General features: G+C 43.1%; 1 protein-coding gene across 6 annotated transcripts in view; it reads left to right on the top strand.

Moving 5' to 3' along the window:
- DGKD (diacylglycerol kinase delta) overlaps positions 1-18,462 on the top strand; it is a 113,447-nt gene that overhangs the window by 90,090 nt on the left and 4,895 nt on the right. For all 6 annotated transcript variants that reach the window (XM_056564673.1, XM_056564669.1, XM_056564668.1 and 3 more), the window contains 5 exons: positions 14-180; positions 2,162-2,267; positions 11,523-11,615; positions 14,765-14,881; positions 15,822-15,936. In XM_056564673.1, the coding sequence (XP_056420648.1) occupies positions 14-180; positions 2,162-2,267; positions 11,523-11,615; positions 14,765-14,881; positions 15,822-15,936 (598 nt within the window). The remainder of the gene's footprint in view (positions 1-13; positions 181-2,161; positions 2,268-11,522; positions 11,616-14,764; positions 14,882-15,821; positions 15,937-18,462) is intronic.

The following is an 18,462-nucleotide window of genomic DNA, read 5'->3' on the forward strand; positions in this document are numbered from 1 at the left end:
ATTTTCCTGCCAGGCCTTTGAAAGTACATTGAAATCGTGGGAAGATAAGCAGAAATGTGAACTTTCCAGGCAGACTTCTACTGCTCTGTCTCCAACTTCTTTACACCCTGAAGCTCTGTCTGAAGAGGAGGCAGCCCAGGTCTCACAGTTTGGCCAGGCTGCTGGTGCCCTAATTCACAGGTAAAGGTCCCATTTATTCAAAAACATCTTAAGACATAGGTCAATCTACTGTAATGGGGTACTCCTGTGAAAAACAAATATTTTCGAATCAACTGGTGCCAGAAAGTTGTACACATTTGTAAATTACGTCTATTTAAAAATCTTAACCCTTCCAGCCCTTATCAGCTGTGGTATGCTCCAGAGGAAGTTGTGCAGTCTGACCACAGTGCTCTCTGCTGACACCTCTGTCCATGTCCGGAACTGTCTAGAGAATGAGCAAATCCCCATAGCAAACCTCTCCGGTTCTGGACATTTTCTGACACAGACAGAGAGCACTGTGGTCAGACTGGAAAGAAGTACACAACTTCCTCTGGAGCATACAGCAGCTGATAAGTACTGGAAGGCTTAAGATTTTTTTAACAGAAGTAATTTACAAATCTGTATAACTTTCTGCCACCAGTTGATTTGAAAACATTTTTTCCACTGGAGTACCCCAATTTAAAGCAGTGACCCTGAACCTGTGGCTCTCCAGCTGTTGCAAAGCTATAATTCCTAGCATGCTCTGAAAGCTGCAACTGCAGAAGAGCCACAGGTCGGTGATCACAGTGGGGGGAGGTTTATTAGAACCTGTCCAGATGAAAAGTTGCTGAGTTGCCCATAGCAACCAGATTGCTTCTTTTGTTTTTGAAAATGCCTCTGAAAAAAATGAAAGAAGCGATCTTAACACCTTTTCCTCTGGACAGGTTTTGATCTCCCCCAGTGTTAAAGGTTATCACACCCAAAAAATATAAAGAATAGCATCAGGTGACATAAGTTAATGTAACAAGTAACTATTGCTTTAGCAAAGACTTTAAATTGAGGGATCACATATACCGTATTTTTCGCCGTATAAGACGCACTTTTTCTTCCCCAAAACTGGGGGGAAAAAGTCGGTGCGTCTTATACGGCGAATACACCCCTATCGCGGCGGTCCCTGCGGCCATCAACGGCCGGGAACCACGGCTAATACAGGACATCACCGATCGCGGTGATGCCCTGTATTAACCCTTCAGACGCGGCGATCAAAGCTGACCGCCGCGTCTGAAGGGAAAGTGACACTAACCCAGCTGTTCAGTCGGGCTGTTCGGGACCGCCGCGATTTCACCGCGGCGGTCCCGAAAAGCCCGACTGAATAGCCGGGTTAGTGCTTACAGGACAACGGGAGGGACCTGCCTCCTCAGTGTCTTCTCCGTTCAGGGATCCTCTGTATGGCCGGCGCTCTCCTTCCTCGTCATCACGTCGTCGCGTACGTCCGTCGGCGTGTGTAACGACGTGATGGCGGCGACGTAGAGCGAGGATACCCGGCCGGCAGCAGAGACGTTCCGGAGCGACGGGGACACGGCGACAGCGATGGAGCGACATCCAGGGCAGCGATGACAGGTCCGGAGCGGCGGGTACAAGTGAGTATTACCTCCTGTGCAGTGGTCTTCAATCTGCGGACCTCCCGATGTTGCAAAACTACAACTCCCAGCATGCCCGGACAGCCAACGGCTGTCCGGGCATGCTGGGAGTTGTAGTTTTGCAACATCTGGAGGTCTGCAGGTTGAAGACCACTATTGGGTTCAAAATCTTTATTTTTTTAGATTTTGCACCTATAAATTGGGATCGTGTGAGTACTGCAGGCTCTTCAGTGTTTCCCTTTGCTCATACCAGCATTGTCGAACCATTAGTGGTAACAGTGCAAGTTACTGCAGTGTTGTCCTATTCATTGAATGGGACAACCATGCAGCAGCAGCAGCACTACTACTAATAGTACGGCGATGTAAGCATTGGACAGGCTACAGTGTTCACATGAGGGCTGTGGCCCCTGCAAACAGGGACCCCACTGATCTAATATTGTAGGCCTACCCCTCAGGACAGGCCTTAACATATGGCTAGAATTTTTGAATAGTTTTTGAATGTTAAAGGTTTACATTGGGTCTGAAACTGTTTGGAAGAAACATGCTTGCCTTTATGTTTGCAGCATTAAAGAAATAGCAGTTTCTCATGAAAGTATGGAGCAGGAACTGGCCCATGCTGTAAATGCTAGCTTGAAGTCCATGGAAAAAGTCTACAGCAAGAATTCTGAGGTAAACTGTTCATTGACTGCATGGTCTTATTCACTGCCCAGTACTTGTTTGAAGACTTAGGCCATTTGTGTTGTCATAAGGCCAGTTAGATTAGTCCAGTCTGAGTAGCATAGAAGAGTTAGGAGGCACTCACCACGGTATACGGTGTGAACAGGAACTTCTTTATTGCATGGTGCAGTTACAACTTAAAAACGGGCAGACAAGGACGCCAAACACTGGAGGAGGTTATAACCATTTCACTCCAGGTAACGGCGCTTCTTCTGACCGCACCCCTGCTCCCACGTCAGGGGGGTTAAATCCACCTGTCCCCGTGACATCAGAGAAAGGGGTGTTAACACTTTATACACAATTAAAAACAAGCAAAATGTGCATAGTTAAAACCAAACGGCTGTGTAAAAAAGGCATACATACAAAACCGCAGCAAATGGAGTATACAAAAGACAGTAATGAGAAACATAACAAAGAAAATAAATACATTTTCTCCTTTTTTTTTTTTCCTTCTTCTTTTTTCCTCTTTAAAGGGGTTATCCAGGAAAAACTTTTTTTTATATATATCAACTGGCTCCAGAAAGTTAAACAGATTTGTAAATTACTTCTATTAAAAAAATCTTAATCCTTTCAGTACTTATGAGCTTCTGAAGTTAAGGTTGTTCTTTTCTGTCTAAGTCCTCTCTGATGACACCTGTTTCGGGAAACGCCCAGTTTAGAAGCAAATCCCCATAGCAAACCTCTTCTAAACTGGGCGTTTCCCGAGACAGGTGTCATCAGAGAGCACTTAGACAGAAAAGAACAACCTTAACTTCAGACGCTCATAAGTACTGAAAGGATTAAGATTTTTTAATAGAAGTCATTTACAAATCTGTTTAACTTTCTGGAGCCAGTAGAAATATATATAAAAAAGTTTTTTCCTGGATAACCCCTTTAAGTCTAATCTGTCATTCAAACCCAAATTGCCCTGGGCATTAGTTTTCAGGATCCACTTTGCTTCAGATTGTAGTAGAGCCTTGATGATGTGTTCATCGTTTGGGTGGACATGGAGCCAACTTTTGCAGCCTTGTATCCAACCTGAATTCGATGAACGACATGAATCTAAGATTCACTTATAAAACTAGTGATGTGGAGTTGGAGTTCTTGGATACTATGACAAAACTGAAGGATGGTGAGTTGGTAACCGTGGGTTATCGCAAACCCACAGCATGTAACTCACTCCTCCATTTCCAAAGTTACCACCCAGAACACGTCAAAATGGCAGTGCCTTATGGACAGTTTGTAAGGCTCAGGCGCATTAACAGTACAGATGCAGAACCTTTAATTAGGAGAGGGTATCCGGTCCCCTTCCTTAATACTGCTCTCAATAGTGAATTTTCTAAACAATGCAATGACTGGCTGCGCAAGAGAAGGCCTCCTAACATCAGGAATACTGAACAATTAAATAAGTGACAATCAGGTAAATTGTTATTGTTTCTCTTTTCAATATAGCCCTGTGGCATCCCAGATTAAAATAGCCATTGACAACTGGGTTATATTGAAGAGCTATCCTGAGTTAGCAGATAAAATAGACCCCTTATTACTTTTAAAAGAGGTAAGAATATGAGACATCTCAGTACATAGTAAATTGCAGTGTACTGAAAAGGGCAGCAAATGGTAAAAAAAAAAAATGCTGCACCTACGGGCAACTTTCGTTGAGGAAGTTGTTCCTGGTGCCCCTATGTCTTTACGGACAAGTTTACCAACCTGGGTGGTGTGCCAGTCAGATTCAGAGGTTTCATATGCTGCAGGACAAAGTTTGTCGTTTATGCTGTCCAGTGTGCGTGCTCCAGGTTCTACATTGCACTATACGTGCACTCAAGGTAAGGTTCCCGGAGCATCTAAACTTGATCAGAATCCAAAAAGGATCACCCAGACTGATAAAGCACATTCGGGACGAACATTATGTTTCTCATTACTGTCTTTTGTATACTCCATTTGCTGCTGTTTTGTATGTATGTCTTTTTCACACGGCTGTTTGTTTTTAACTATGCACATTTTGCTTGCTTTTTATTGTGTATAAAGTGTTAACACCCCTTGCTCTGATGTCGCGGGGACAGGTAGATTTAACCACCCTGATGTGGGAGCAGGGGTGCGGTCAGAAGAAGCGCCGTTACCTGGCGTGAAATAGCTATAACCTCCTCCAGTGTTTTGCGTCCTTGTCTGCCCGTTTTTAAGTTGTAACCGCACTATGCAATAAAGAAGTTCCTGTTCACACAGTATACCGTGGTGAGTTCCTCCTGACTCTTCCATGCTACTTGGATGTGAACTATTTACTACTGGGATTCAGCACCCGAGAGTGTCCTGTGTTGGGATATTGTTTGCTTCGCACGTGGCTGGCTATGGTGTTATTGTGGGGTGTGTGCATTAAAGGGATTATCCACCATAAGCTGATTTTAGTACATACCTGGCAGACAGTAATGGACATGCTTAGGAAGGATCTGCGCTTGTCTTGGGGCTAAATGGCTATGTCATGAGATTACCATAACACTGTGGCTAGCTTTTTCTTAACTGGTATTTCCTGTTGGAGTTTTCTTCTTTTGCCTACAAATCCCATAATTCCATTTTCCTCCCTCCCACACATCAGCCGCCCCACCCATTGAAACATAAATGAGCTGAATCCATTCAGAAGACCTGTGGTTTTCAATCAGGGTGCCTACAGCTGTTGCATTAGTTTCAGATTGATCTCTCTCCCACCAAGTGATCCCTCCACCCATTGAAGCAGACAGGCTCCATGTCATCAGCTGACTAGGGAGTCAGGTGTCGGCCGCATTGTAACCTGGGAAAAATCTGAGACAACAGTAATTTTGTATGCTGGTAAATATAAATATAGGGGTTAAAATCACAGAAGAATTGTTAGAAAACCATCACACACAGGTACAGACACTATATTATGAACTTTACTAACTTTACAGCCCCTGTAGCATAGTCAAATAAAAAAAAATCCTGGAATACCCTTTAAGGACTGTAAAGCTGTGCCGGCCATTCATACCTTTCTCATGTTTTAATCAAGTCTGATGTTGACCCAAAGTCACTTATTAGCATATAATCTTCTGATCAGTCAAATTAAATGTCCTTGCGTTAATGTTTATATAACATTTCGAGTCAAAAGACTACTTTTATAACTTTCTACTCAAACAGGATGTATCCTATCATGCATGTAATATAGAATATATTCCAGGAGATATCTCACTCTCTGCCAAATTACGTCAGATTAGTAACAGGCTAAGAAATAGCCTAAGGCTAAATTCACACATGGCACAAATGCTGCTGATTTAAGCTTTTAATGGGATGCAATAGCAAGAAGTATCTGACATTTTACATTGTGCAGACTTTTACAACCAGATATACAAGCATGCTGCAGATTATTTATATTCTGTTGTGGATTTGTTCTGGATTTTTTCTGCTTTATTTGACTATGCTACAGGGGCTGTAAAGTTAGTGTAGTTCATAATATAGTGTATCTACCTGTGTGTGTGATGGTAGTCTCACAATTCTTATGTGATGATCAACAACAATTTAACAACATACAAAATTACTCATGTCTCGGGATTTCCCAGGTAGCAGTGCGTCGAGACCTGACATCACTAGTCAGGTGATCAGAGGCCCCCTGGTTAGAAAACACTGTTTCAATGGGTGGGGTGGCTGATGTGTGGGAGGAAGGAAAGTGACCTCAAACTTTCAAACATGGAACTGTGGGTTGTGTAGTTTGGAGAACAAAATCAAAAAGGAAATACCCAGTTCTGGCAGGTTAGTACCAAAATCACCATATGGTAGATAACCCCTTTAATTTACTAATATGGATGTAACAGGGGAAAACCTATGCTAAATCTGCAGCAAAATGGGGGGGGGGGAATGGCCTGGAGCTTGGCATGAGCGGTGTTACGGAGTGAGTGCTCCCGCTTAGAGCCTGCTGAATCTCCATCCTGAATACCCATCCTGGCTTCCCAGACACCAATTACCAGATTTGAAGCTAAGGAGATGGGCCCTAAGCAAGATCCGTGCCGAGGGTAGGAGAAATCGGCGGCAGAAAAGCTAAGAGTTTGCCGCACTGGCAAACAAGATGTTGCCGGCCACGCATCTGCGGCCCAGGCCTCCCGCTCTGACTCTCCACCCCAGCCATAACTAACTGACACCTTGGAGCCAGAATCAGATGTCCCCGAGCTGACTCTACGGGAGGTTAGTGAGATGCTGCTTACTGCTATACAGACCAGCAGCACATCCCTCATGGGCAAGATGGAAGAGGTGCTGGTGGATGTAGGGCTCCTGCGGCAGGACATGCATAATCTTAGAGACCGGGTAACTGAGGTGGAGCAGCGGGTCTCCGTGCCGGACGACACCATGTGAATCAATCTAGCAAATTATTAGCGCACTTAGTTCGGCAGTATACTGCCGCACCTCCTATCCTTAAGATTAGAGCCTTAGATGGCTCCTTGCTGGTTGCCATCTCTGACATTGCAGGCCGGTTCTCCTCCTTATTTACGTCTAAGGTGAGTAATAGCCCTGCTCAATTACATGCCTAACTGAATGCCATTGATTTTCCCACCATCTCTGCTGAGCATCGGGATTTTCTAGATTCTCCCCTTACCTTGCTTGAACTGCAAGATGCCGTTTCTGACATGGTCAAAGGAAAATCTCCTGGACCGGATGGGGTTCCCATGTGCTCCTCTGCATCCACTCATTGCTCCCTAGTCTCCATTCGTGGCTTGACTGACCATTAGTTGCCTCAAGACAGTACCCAATTTGTGTATACTTACTATGTCTACCTTGCTATATTGTGAGTTCTCTCAGTGGCAGCAGCTTAATGTCTCCTCGATTCGTGCATAACTTTATCATTATCTTTCATTTATGAGTATACTCTCACCTAGTGCCTTAAGAGAATAAAGGACCTATGTTTATGTTTTTGACTTTATGGCACCTGCGGGTGCTTGTTCTGTTTACAATTGTTAATCGCCTAGCTCACTTATGTTAGTCTTTACCACTGTTAGTTGGTTAGGTATTATGTACTTTTTACTATGTCATCCCTGGATTTTGTATGCTCTTGCCTACCTTTTTCTTCTGTAATGCCAATGGTTTTTTTATTTTTTCAATAAAACAATAAAAAAAAAAAAAAAAAAATATATGCTGCAAAATCTGCAGGTTTTGCCATGGGCTCACCATCCAAAATTTTCATCACATCTGGACATGGCCTTAGACATAAGAAGACCCCCTCCATTCATGTCCATTCTATCCTTTGGATAGGGGATAACATGCCTAGGAGCGGAGTACCCCTTTAAGTGTCATATGTTCAACTCCCAACATGAAATTCCCTCATCCCTTAGCTGAAGAAGCTGCTGTCTCCCACAGCCCTAGATGTTTTGACTTTTCTTCACTGATGTCTAACCATAGCCTGTGATGTCATTTAGATGGAAGTACTACACAATTTATCAGATTACTGTCCAGAATTAGAAAGCATGGCTGATATCTTCCAAAATACATTGCCACTTCTGCCCACTGGTTGAATACCAGTTACAACCTGTGTTACTGGAAGAAAACTGCTATGTTTTCTAATTCTAGACATTCTTTTCTTTTTGAATTTCCTTTGTCTGACCTCAGTTCTCTATGCTGACACCTCTGTTTATGTCAGGAACTGTCCAGAGCAGGAGAGGTTTGCTATGGGGATTTGCTTGTACTCTGGACAGTTCCTAAAATGGACAGAGGTGTCAGCAGAGAGCACTGTGGTCAGACAGAAAGGAAATTCAAAAAGAAAAGAACTTCTTGTGGAGCATACAGCTGCTGATAAGTACTGGAAGGATTAAGATTTTTAAATAGAAGTAATTTACAAATCTGTGTTTAACTTTCTGGCACCAGTTGATAAAAAAAAATGTTTTCCAGTGGAGTACCACTTTAAGTGTAGAGATTGCCCCCTTGGGGAACATGCTACGGTTGAACATGCTATATTTTTTGGTGAGACCCTGAATATATAGGGGGGGGGGGGTCAGTGTAGGCCCCCCACTGGATATATGGCCTGCCATGGACGTTGCAGCCAGGTTTCTCTCTATCTTACTGCTCATCTAACATATTTTGTATACATTTTTTGTATTCTTGCTGTAGGGCCTTCTCTACACTTGGCTTTGTCTTTAGAGAAACAGTATAGGATCTTTCTATTCATAGAAAATGACCATTTTGTGTCATTATTTTGTGTATTAGGTGGATGAGTGAATAAATAGCACATTTAGGGTTCTTTTTGAGTAGTGGAAACATTTCTTTGCCAAGTGTCCTGCCTATTATAGATGCTACTTAACCTCACTTGGCTTCAGCAAAACGGATTTATCAGTAAGAACAGAATCCTGTTAGTAGTTTAAGAGTTAGGCATTTTGTTTTATCTATTTAAAGTGTTTATTGTGTAATGTCCTATTGGGTTGTGCAGTCTGAGAGGTAAAGTGACTGAATATCAGAAATGCCTGTGTTGTGGTTTAGAGGAATAAGTCTATGGGAGACCCTTCATTTTATTTATTTTTTATTCTGGTCATAGATAAGTTAAGCATATAGGGGGAGATTTATCAAAATTAGAGATGAGCGAACTTACAGTAAATTTGATTCGTCACAAACTTCTCGGCTCAGCTTTCAGGTGCTCCCGTGGGCTGGAAAAGGTGGATACATTCCTAGGAGACTCTTTCCTAGGACTGTATCCACCTTTTCCAGACCACCGGAGCACCGGAAAGCTGAACTAATTTATGCAGGAAAAGCCATCAACTGCCGAGCCGAGAAGTTCGTGACGAATCGAATTTACTGTAATTTCGCTCATCTCTAATCAAAACCTGTCATGAGGAAAACTTGCTGAGTTGCCCATAGCAACCAATCAGATCGCTTCTTTCATTTTTGACAAGGCCTCAGAAAAATGAAAGAAGCGATCTGATTGGTTGCTATGGGCAACTCAGCAACTTTTCCTCATGACAGGTTTTAATAAATCTCCGCCATAGTGTTTAGCCGACAAACTTCTTCTTTTTCTTGACATACAATGCTGTCAGCTGTGCCCTATTTTGTCAGAGGTTTTAAAAGTACGGTAACACTACCTTACTTTTACTTTCCCTTTGTACTACTGTTTTTTCTCTTTGTTGTTGTTCCTCACTTGTGCAAAAATGTACGTTATTTTCTTTTTGAAAACCAAATAATGATTTTAATGAAAACCTATGTATAAAATGTCTCTTTTCACACTAAAGAAAAGCATTCAAAAGTGTCCATAGTCTTCAAAACGTACCTGTCACAACAATCTGGCAGCAGCCTAAGGCTTGGTTTGACATCAAACAACAAAAATTAGGGCGCCCCTAGGGGAAGGGAGGGTATATTGGTTTGACATGACATGATCATTAGTCTCATAGGGGGGTATTTATCAAAGGATTTATGTGTTATATTTCACGTAACTTTGGCGCAATACATTTTGGCGCATCTTCTCCACTGTCATTTTTACAACTTTCTCAAAATCACACGCTCCTGTGTGTGATTTTAACTTTAGTCAGTAATTCATCATTTGCGTCAATCGATCTTTGGCGCAAATCTCGTTTTTTTGGCGCAAATCCCCGCCAAGAAATTTTGCACATGGAAAACACACTTAGCAATGTCAGAAAATGTTAAAGGCGTCAAAATACATTAAAACATTTTTTGGGTGAAAGCAGCGACGCCTCCAGGGCTGCTCAATACTATCCTGTGACATAGTTGTCTCTGAGGAACCTTCACCCTCCGTTGAGCCAACATTGGACATGGCCGCATAGGTTCAGGAAAGGTAAGCACTAAAGCAGTGGTCTCCAACCTGCGGACCTCCAGATGTTGCAAAACTACAACTCCCAGCATGCCCGGACAGCCAATGGCTGTCCGGGAATGCTGGGAATTGTAGTTTTGCAACAACTGGAGGTCCGCAGGTTGAAGACCAATGCACTAGAGTAAAAAAAAAAAAAAAAACTACTCAAGTTGAAAATAAAATCCATTTCACATGGTGGCTATAAACCCCACAAAAGAAAATAACTCCTGTCGCTTGCTGATATACTGCAGGAGGGACTCCGAAATGGCTGCTCTACAGGGTAAAATACGCGTCCTCTGTGGCGGTAAGTTCTGTGTAAAAGGCGCTGGGAACAGCTGATTTCAACATTTGAGCCAAAATTACTAACAACTTGCACCAAATGATAAATTTGGTGCATGTCCACGAAAACCAAAGTGAAAAAAAAAAGGGTAAAAAGAAACTGTCAACAGGCAAAATTGATAAATACCCCCCATAGACTTTGGTTGGAACTTGGTCAAGTCATGTCAGGCCAAATCTCTGGCTACAAGACTGCCCAAACATTTTACACATATCTTGCCACTGGATCGTTGTGACAGGTACCTTTTAAAGGAGTACTCCACCCCTAGACATCTTATCCCCTATCCAAAGGATAGGGGATAAGATGTCAGATCGCCGGGGTCCCGCTGCTGGGGACCCCGGGGATCGCTGCTGCAGCACCCCGCTATCATTACAGCACAGAGCAAGAACCCTCTGCACGTAATGACGGGCAATACAAGGGCCGGAGCATCGTTACGTCACGGCTCCGCCCCTCGTGACGTCACGCCCCGCCCCGTCAATACAAGTCTATGGGAGGGGGCGTGGTGGTCGTCACGCCCCCTGCCATAGACTTGCATTAAGGGGACGGGCCGTGATGTCATGAGGGGCGGAGCCATGACTTCACGCTGCTCCGGCCCCTGTATCGCCCGTCATTACGTACAGAGCAAACTCGCTCTGTGCAGTAATGATGGCGGGGTGCCGCAGCGGCGATCCCGGGGGTCCCTTTGGATAGGGGATAAGATGCCAGGGGCGGGGTACCCCTTTAAGTTAAGGACGCCTTCCTAACTAGTCCACACCTTATTTACCTTGAGTCCACCTTGATGCCTGCATTTTGGAGGTGTACTGTGTTCTTCAACCAGTTTGTGAAGCCCAGGTTCCACATTCATGAGCAGTTTAATAAGCTTTCAGGAGGGGAATTTATCAAGACTTGCATGCTAGTTTTTTGGCATAAAAGAAAGTCAAATTTTTTTTGTACAAGCCTCAATTTGCAGAAAAATTGTGGGGGAGGCGGTTGCACAAAAATGTGCGACTTTTGTTACATCAGTTATCTGGTATAAGCATTGATACATTTCCCCCATAGACTAATAATAATAAATGCAGTTATGTCTGTAGCATTGATCTTTTCTCTAATGGTTTCCAGTACTATGTTGTTTCAGGGTCTAAGCTGCACTTATGTAATGGAAATGGTAACTAATGTTCGAGTTTTACTGAATGAGACGGAGCTCCTGCTAACCGGAAAGATGGCTTTGGTGAGTAGGGGACTGATGTGACATTTTCATCTGTATATCCAGCTCGCAGCGTCCGGGAGTTTATTACTGCGAACGCTGTGTGCGGGCTTCCGTGTTCGAGGCCGCCCCCATCGTGACGTCACACCGCGGGCGTTACTTCACGAGGGGGCGGCCTCGAACACGGAAGCCCGCACACAGCGTTCGCAGTAATAAACTTCCGGACACTGCAAGCAGAGCTCCGGAAGGCAGGACAGTGGAGAACCCCTTTTAAGTGTTATTTCCTATAATAAACTTGTCAGGTGATTCATGCCACTATATTTGATAGAGGGAAATAATAAAGGGGGAGAAGCGAAGTTCTGTGATATATAGGCTTATAGGGAGCAGGATTACTTAGCAAAAGGCAAAGTAAAGCTGGGTTCACATTATGACTGTACTGTCCATGTCACATAAAAATGGGATGCTGACGTATATGTGCACAATCTGGCTAGGGCACCATTCACTTTAACGACTAGCTGTCTACTTCAGGCTATTACAGATGACAGGTGCGGTGCCTGTCCATGGACGTATATGTTGGCATCCCATTTTGACAACTTGCCAACGAATATGTGACATAGATGGCACAATCACAATGTAAACCCAACAGAAAGTGGTGGATAAAATCCAGGAAAACAGGAATTACCATACGGCGCTTTTTTCTCCTAGGACAGATGCAGGCAGCAGTCCATATAACAGGTTAATGGATTCTTTATTGTGCAACTTCAAGTTTCGAGCTCGTGCTGAGCTCTTCTTCAGGCATATGATACATAACATTAAAAACAAGTGATTTAAAAGCCCGGGGAAGGAACATCTTCCAGGTCACCAGGTCATTACAATTGAAATAAATAATTAAATACCGTGTTTTAAACTTAATAAAATGTAACAAATATCGATGCACATGTAAAACAAGGGTTAAACTGGATTACATGTGTGTGGCAGATCTTAAAATAAGGGGCTTTAAAGACACGTGTGTTGCCCACGCCAGCCACCTCGGGATGAATGAACTCCAGAGCGAGGCTGGGTAAACAAACTAGAGTAGAGTTACATTCGCTAGATTGGGACTGCCGGCGGATGTAAACACTCCCATGCTGTGTGGGTGTGTGTTGAAAGACAATTTATGTCCATTTAACTGTCCCAGTTTTGAAACTCTTATACAATTCTTTGCCACTGCACACTTTTTAATGTGATTTAATTGCCCCTTGAATATCCATTCATTTAACTGTATTGGACGTGAGTGTATCATCTCGTTCGTTATGGCCGCAAGAAGAAATAGCCTACCGACCTCCGGGCTCACTGGTGCATAATACACCAGTTATATGTTTATTCCTTTTATAAAAGGGCCTTTTCTCACACTGTATGCATCCCTCCACTTAGAGACAGGCTTATTACAGCACGATCCAATAGTCTATTCCCTTAGTGCTTATATTGATTGTATCAGACGGGTGCCCCGTATCCTGGTGGCACAGTCTCATATAATCATATAACTGTAGTGCACATATAACTTTAGTGCCCATTATACTTTAGTGCCCATTAAAATTACCTTCCCTAAAATTCTTTGCACATCGCTCTTACAGACACATCGTGCTGATGGCATTATTACGTATAGTTACATCTATGGCATGGAGCGCGTTTAACTGATGCTGACATCACACACATGTCAGCACACTAACTAATATCCTAACAGTTACCCCCGTATAATGTCACTCACATAGGGGGAGATTTATCAAAACCTGTGCAGAGGAAGAGTGGTGCAGTTGCCCATAGCAACCAATCAGATTGCTTCTTTCATTTTCCACAGGCCTCTAAAGAGGCCTGTGGAAAATGAAAGAAGCAATCTGATTGGTTGCTATGGGCAACTGCACCACTCTTCCTCTGCACAGGTTTTGATAAATCTCCCCCATAGACATCACTGACATTATTAAACCTCCGAGTCACACCGCTCAAATAGATCTTCTTGCTCATTGTGGCAGCATGCTGCATTCAGCGTCTAACGCCCCATGCACTGTTGCATCTGTGACACTGAGCGCATCACGGTGATGCCGATACTTACATCGCACAGGTGCCAGCCCAATAACAGTGATCCCCGTGCAATTGAACTTGCAGGGATATCACAGTTATGTCTCTGTTAATCAGAGCACACTAGTCACATCCCCGATCAGACATCACGCGCTCATCACAACACTTACTGCTGTCGGGATTAGCGCTGCCTGATAGGTCCGCGCGTGTCTTTCAACAAACACCCACACAGCATGGGAGTGTTTACATCCGCCGGCAGTCCCAATCTAGCGAATGTAACTCTACTCTAGTTTGTTTACCCAGCCTTGCTCTGGAGTTCATTCATCCAGAGGTGGCTGGCGTGGGCAACACACGGGGGTAGCAGCGCTATATAGTGTCTTTAAAGCCCCTTATTTTAAGATCTGCCACACACATGTAATCCAGTTTGACCCTTGTTTTACATGTACGTCGATATTTGTTACATTTTATTAAGTTTAAAACACGGTATTTAATTATTTATTTAAATTGTAATGACCTGGTGACCCGGAAGATGTTATTTCCCCGGGCTTTTAAATCACTTGTTTTTAATGTTATGTATCATATGCCTGAAGAAGAGCTCAGCACGAGCTCGAAACTTGAAGTTGCACAATAAAGAATCCATTAACCTGTCATATGGACTGCTGCCTGCATCTGTCCTAGGAGAAAAAAGCGCCGTATGGTAATTCCTGTTTTCCTGGATTTTATCCACCACTTTCATTGCCCATCCAGCGACCAAGAGGAACCTGGAAAGGAAACCGTGACTGCTGATCTCCATTTCTTCCTGCGAGTCTTTATGCCTGCAGAGGTGTTGTGCCCTGAGCACAACACGATCCGGTAAGCCTTCAATTTTGCGCACACTGTTATACTGTCCACGCTAGTAGCGCACCTTTTTGTCTTTTTCACATAAAAACCCAACAGGACTCCAATGAGAGGCTGTTTACCCCACCCAAACAGGCTGATTAATAAAGAAAGATATCAACCACTGTATGCGGGCTAGGTCAGAATAAATCATCTGACAGGTTTACTTTAAAACCAGAAAGATTAGAAACAGCACACAAGGCTGACAATTTTACCTATACTGTAACAATTTTCTCCTGAAGCTTTTGGATCCTCCTCAGAAAGAACAGCTGATTACCTCCCTCAGTAGCACAGAGCTGGAGCTGCGGACACTTGCGGACATCCCATGGCTGTGCCAGAACAATGAGCCTGGAGAAGAAGTGAGTATTGAAATTTTGTACTTTTTTTATTTTTTTAAATAAAGACACTCAATGTCGTCCCAGTGCAGAGAGCATCATAGTAAATCGTACAATTTAGTTAACTAAGCCTGTAGTAGAAGAAAGTCCGACTTTATCTTTTTAACCTGTCATAGAGACAGTCCAGGCCGAGTTACGGAAATATAAAATGAAAAAAAAATCTACTTTTTCAAGGGACTTAAACAGAGCACAATCCACTTGTCCCTCATGACAATCCACTTGTCCCTCATGACAATCCACTTGTCCTGGTACACAAAATAATTTCAACCAAAATAGTATGTAAAAAAGTTATTTATTAGTTTATTAATTTAGTTTTGGCACTTTTGTTTTCTCCTCCATCACTTATGCTCCAAAACAAAACAAAAAAATATTTGTGAGGTGAAATTACAAAAAAAAAAAAAAATAAGGCAATTTTGCTAATTTGGGGTTTTTCTTTATTACACGATTCACCTTGTGGTCAAACGAACATGTTATTTTGATACTTTTGGTCGCCCCCTGATTACAGCAATACCAAATTTGTTTGGTTTCTGTCATGTTTTACAAATTTTAAAAAAAATTGTAAACTTTTTTAAAAAAATGTTAAAACTTTCTGACCCCTATAACATTTTTGTTCCACTATCCATAGGATATGGCATAGAAAGATGATCTGTGGGGGTCAAACTACTTGGACCCCCACCAATCTGGATAACATGGACAAAATAGTTCCCAGAATGAATGGTTTGCATTGGGCTGCCATAATTCTGGAGACCATTTTGTCCCTGTTCTCGCCAATTGCTAGGGGTCTGACCTCTGGATTTAATCCTCTTTTATTCCTTAGTCTGCAGTATGTTAACATTTATGAAATGAACACACTTTGTTCCTCAGTGTTTGTTTCTAGTAGCTGATGGTTGTGATCTCTCCGTAGGGGGCTCTGGATTACTCCAAATTAAGACGTAGCAGTCGGTTTAGACTGGTAAACAAGTTCAAGAAGGAAAAAAACACTAAGAACAAGGAGGCCCGGAGCAGCATGGGACCACCCGGTAAATGTGAATTTAACACTAGCTGTGAGGGAAATAGATACTTACAGAAGTTTGTATGCACAGAAAAGGGGGCCACATTTATGTAATATATGAGACCAATCCTATTTATTATCTTATTTTCTAACCTACATTATTAAGAATAACAAAAAATAATAGAAATGACCACAGCTACTCTTGGATCTAGGCATACATGGTAAGAGTTTTCTAAAGGTTCGAAGGAGATATAATATTTACAAAAAGAGAGGAAAAAAGAACATAAAGTTATAGTCCTCCCAAGCAGCCTATACAACTGCATACACGTTACAAAATGGAACTAAGGTTGGTTAAAATTAGGGCTGAAACAACTAATAGATTAATTGGCAACTAATCGATTATGAAAAAAGTTGTCAACTATTTTGTTAATCGATTAATCGGTTGGTTGATTAGTTGGTCAGACAATTTCTAAAGTTCACATACACTTTGCGATTATCACTGTATATATGCAAATGTGGTTCTCGGCAGCCTGTTAAGGCTCCGCAGCACACGTAATCTTCTGCAGCTTCCGTGAGTCGCCGGTTGTCAGGCTCTGTGCTAAAGGTCAGACTCACAATAGAAGATGCTGGAAGTGGACGATTATGTATGCTGGCCCCCTCTTCACCAAATGGGCTGCTGGGGGCACGAAAGATAGACAACCAGGGAATTTGCTGCACCTCCTATCTGGCCAGAAGTAAAAAACAGGGAGGGATATATAGCGCTTAGAAGGAAAAAAAAAAAAGGGAAATACATTTAGAAGAATTAATATACGTATTTAAATATATTAAAAAGCTACTCCTCTCAGCCTCCGCAAAGCACAGCATCTAGCCGACCCCACAAACTCTCTCTTAACACACAATGCATCCCTTACCTAAAACTAACCTTCAGTCTGATCCCCTCGTTAACTCTCTCCCTGATCTAACTCACAATTTATCTTCTTCTCCATTATAATTATTTTTACCTGATTACTTGATTAATCAAAACAATATTGGCAAAGTAATCGATTATGAAAAAAATCGTTAGTCGCAGCCCTAGTAACAATCTCATTCAGTGTCAAAGCTGGGCATTGCAGCTGCCAGGGCAACCATCTGGTGCCCAAGTAGTAATGCGGCACACAAAAAAAATGTGATGCCTTCAACACACTTTTTAGCAGAATATAGTTGAGGCCTTTGGGTTTAAATGAGTGTTTCAAAGAACCGCTAAAAAGACAGAGATGTGAGCGGAGTCTGGCTAGTGCCAGCAGTATTTCCATTTATTTACACTGTGAGGTAGTGACCCTTCCTTAAAATATGCATGAATATAATGATACATATGCATAATGTTCTTATGTACAGAGGAAGAAACCCATAAGAATATAGGAATATAAATGTGCAGAACAGATGATTTTTGTGTTAAAGGGGTTATCACGGATTATGAAAAAATAGCTGCTTTCTTCCAAGAAAACAGCACCTCGCCTGTCTTCAGGTTGTGTGCGGTATTACAACTTTATTCCATTTACTTAAATGGAACTGAGCTCCAATACCACACACATAAACCCAGGACAAGTGTGGGGGTGTTTCTAGAAGAAAGCAGCTGTGTTATTCTAATCCCTAATCTAGTCTCTTTAACCTGTTATTTAAGATATGAACCAAAATAAAAGATGTTTTATGTCAGAAGTTTCTCTGCAAAAGCTTCACCAGTCGATGGACACTATTAATAATTTTAGGCCCACATTGACTTGTGGAGCCTTATTGGGCAGTGATCCATTTACAGTGGTCCCTCAACATACAATGGTAATCCGTTCCAAACGGACCATGGTTTGTTGAAACCATCGCATGTTGAGGGATCTGTAAAGTATAGGACAGTGGTCTACAACCTGCGGACCTCCAGATGTTGCAAAACTATAACACCCATCATGCCCGGACAGCCGTTGGCTGTCCGGGCATGCTGGGTGTTGTAGTTTTGCAACATCTGGAGGTCTGCAGGTTGTAGACCACTGTTAGAGGAAGTTGTACTCACCTTTCCCCGCCGCTCCGGGATGTCGCCTTCCATCACTGTCGCCGTGTCCCCGAGGTGTCCCCGACGTTCCGGCAAGGCCTCTGCCTCCCCGGCATCCGCACTCTCAGTCGCTGCCATCATGTCGCTACGCACGCCGCTCCTATTGGATGACGGGACGGTGTGCGCAGCAACGTGAAGACGTCGATGGAGAGCGCCGATGATGCAGGGATCCCCAAGAGGATGAGCCGGAGCCCCGAGGACAGGTAAGAGACATCACCGGAGCTCACGGGGCACCGTATACGGCTATCCGGTGGCAGCTGAAGCAGTCAGCGCTGCCGGATAGCCGTTTATGCGATGGCCCCGACATACAAAAGCATCGTATGTTGATGCTGCCTACAACATGCGATGGCCTCTGAGAGGCTATCGCATGTTGAAATTATCGTATGTCGGGGCCATCGTAGGTCGAGGGGTCACTGTACTTGTTTTTCCTCCTTTGTGAAATCTGCCTATGCCTTAATGTCTTTATATAAAGCAGTT

The sequence above is a fragment of the Hyla sarda genome, chromosome 3 (genome assembly GCF_029499605.1).
Source record: "Hyla sarda isolate aHylSar1 chromosome 3, aHylSar1.hap1, whole genome shotgun sequence".
NCBI lineage: Eukaryota > Metazoa > Chordata > Amphibia > Anura > Hylidae > Hyla > Hyla sarda.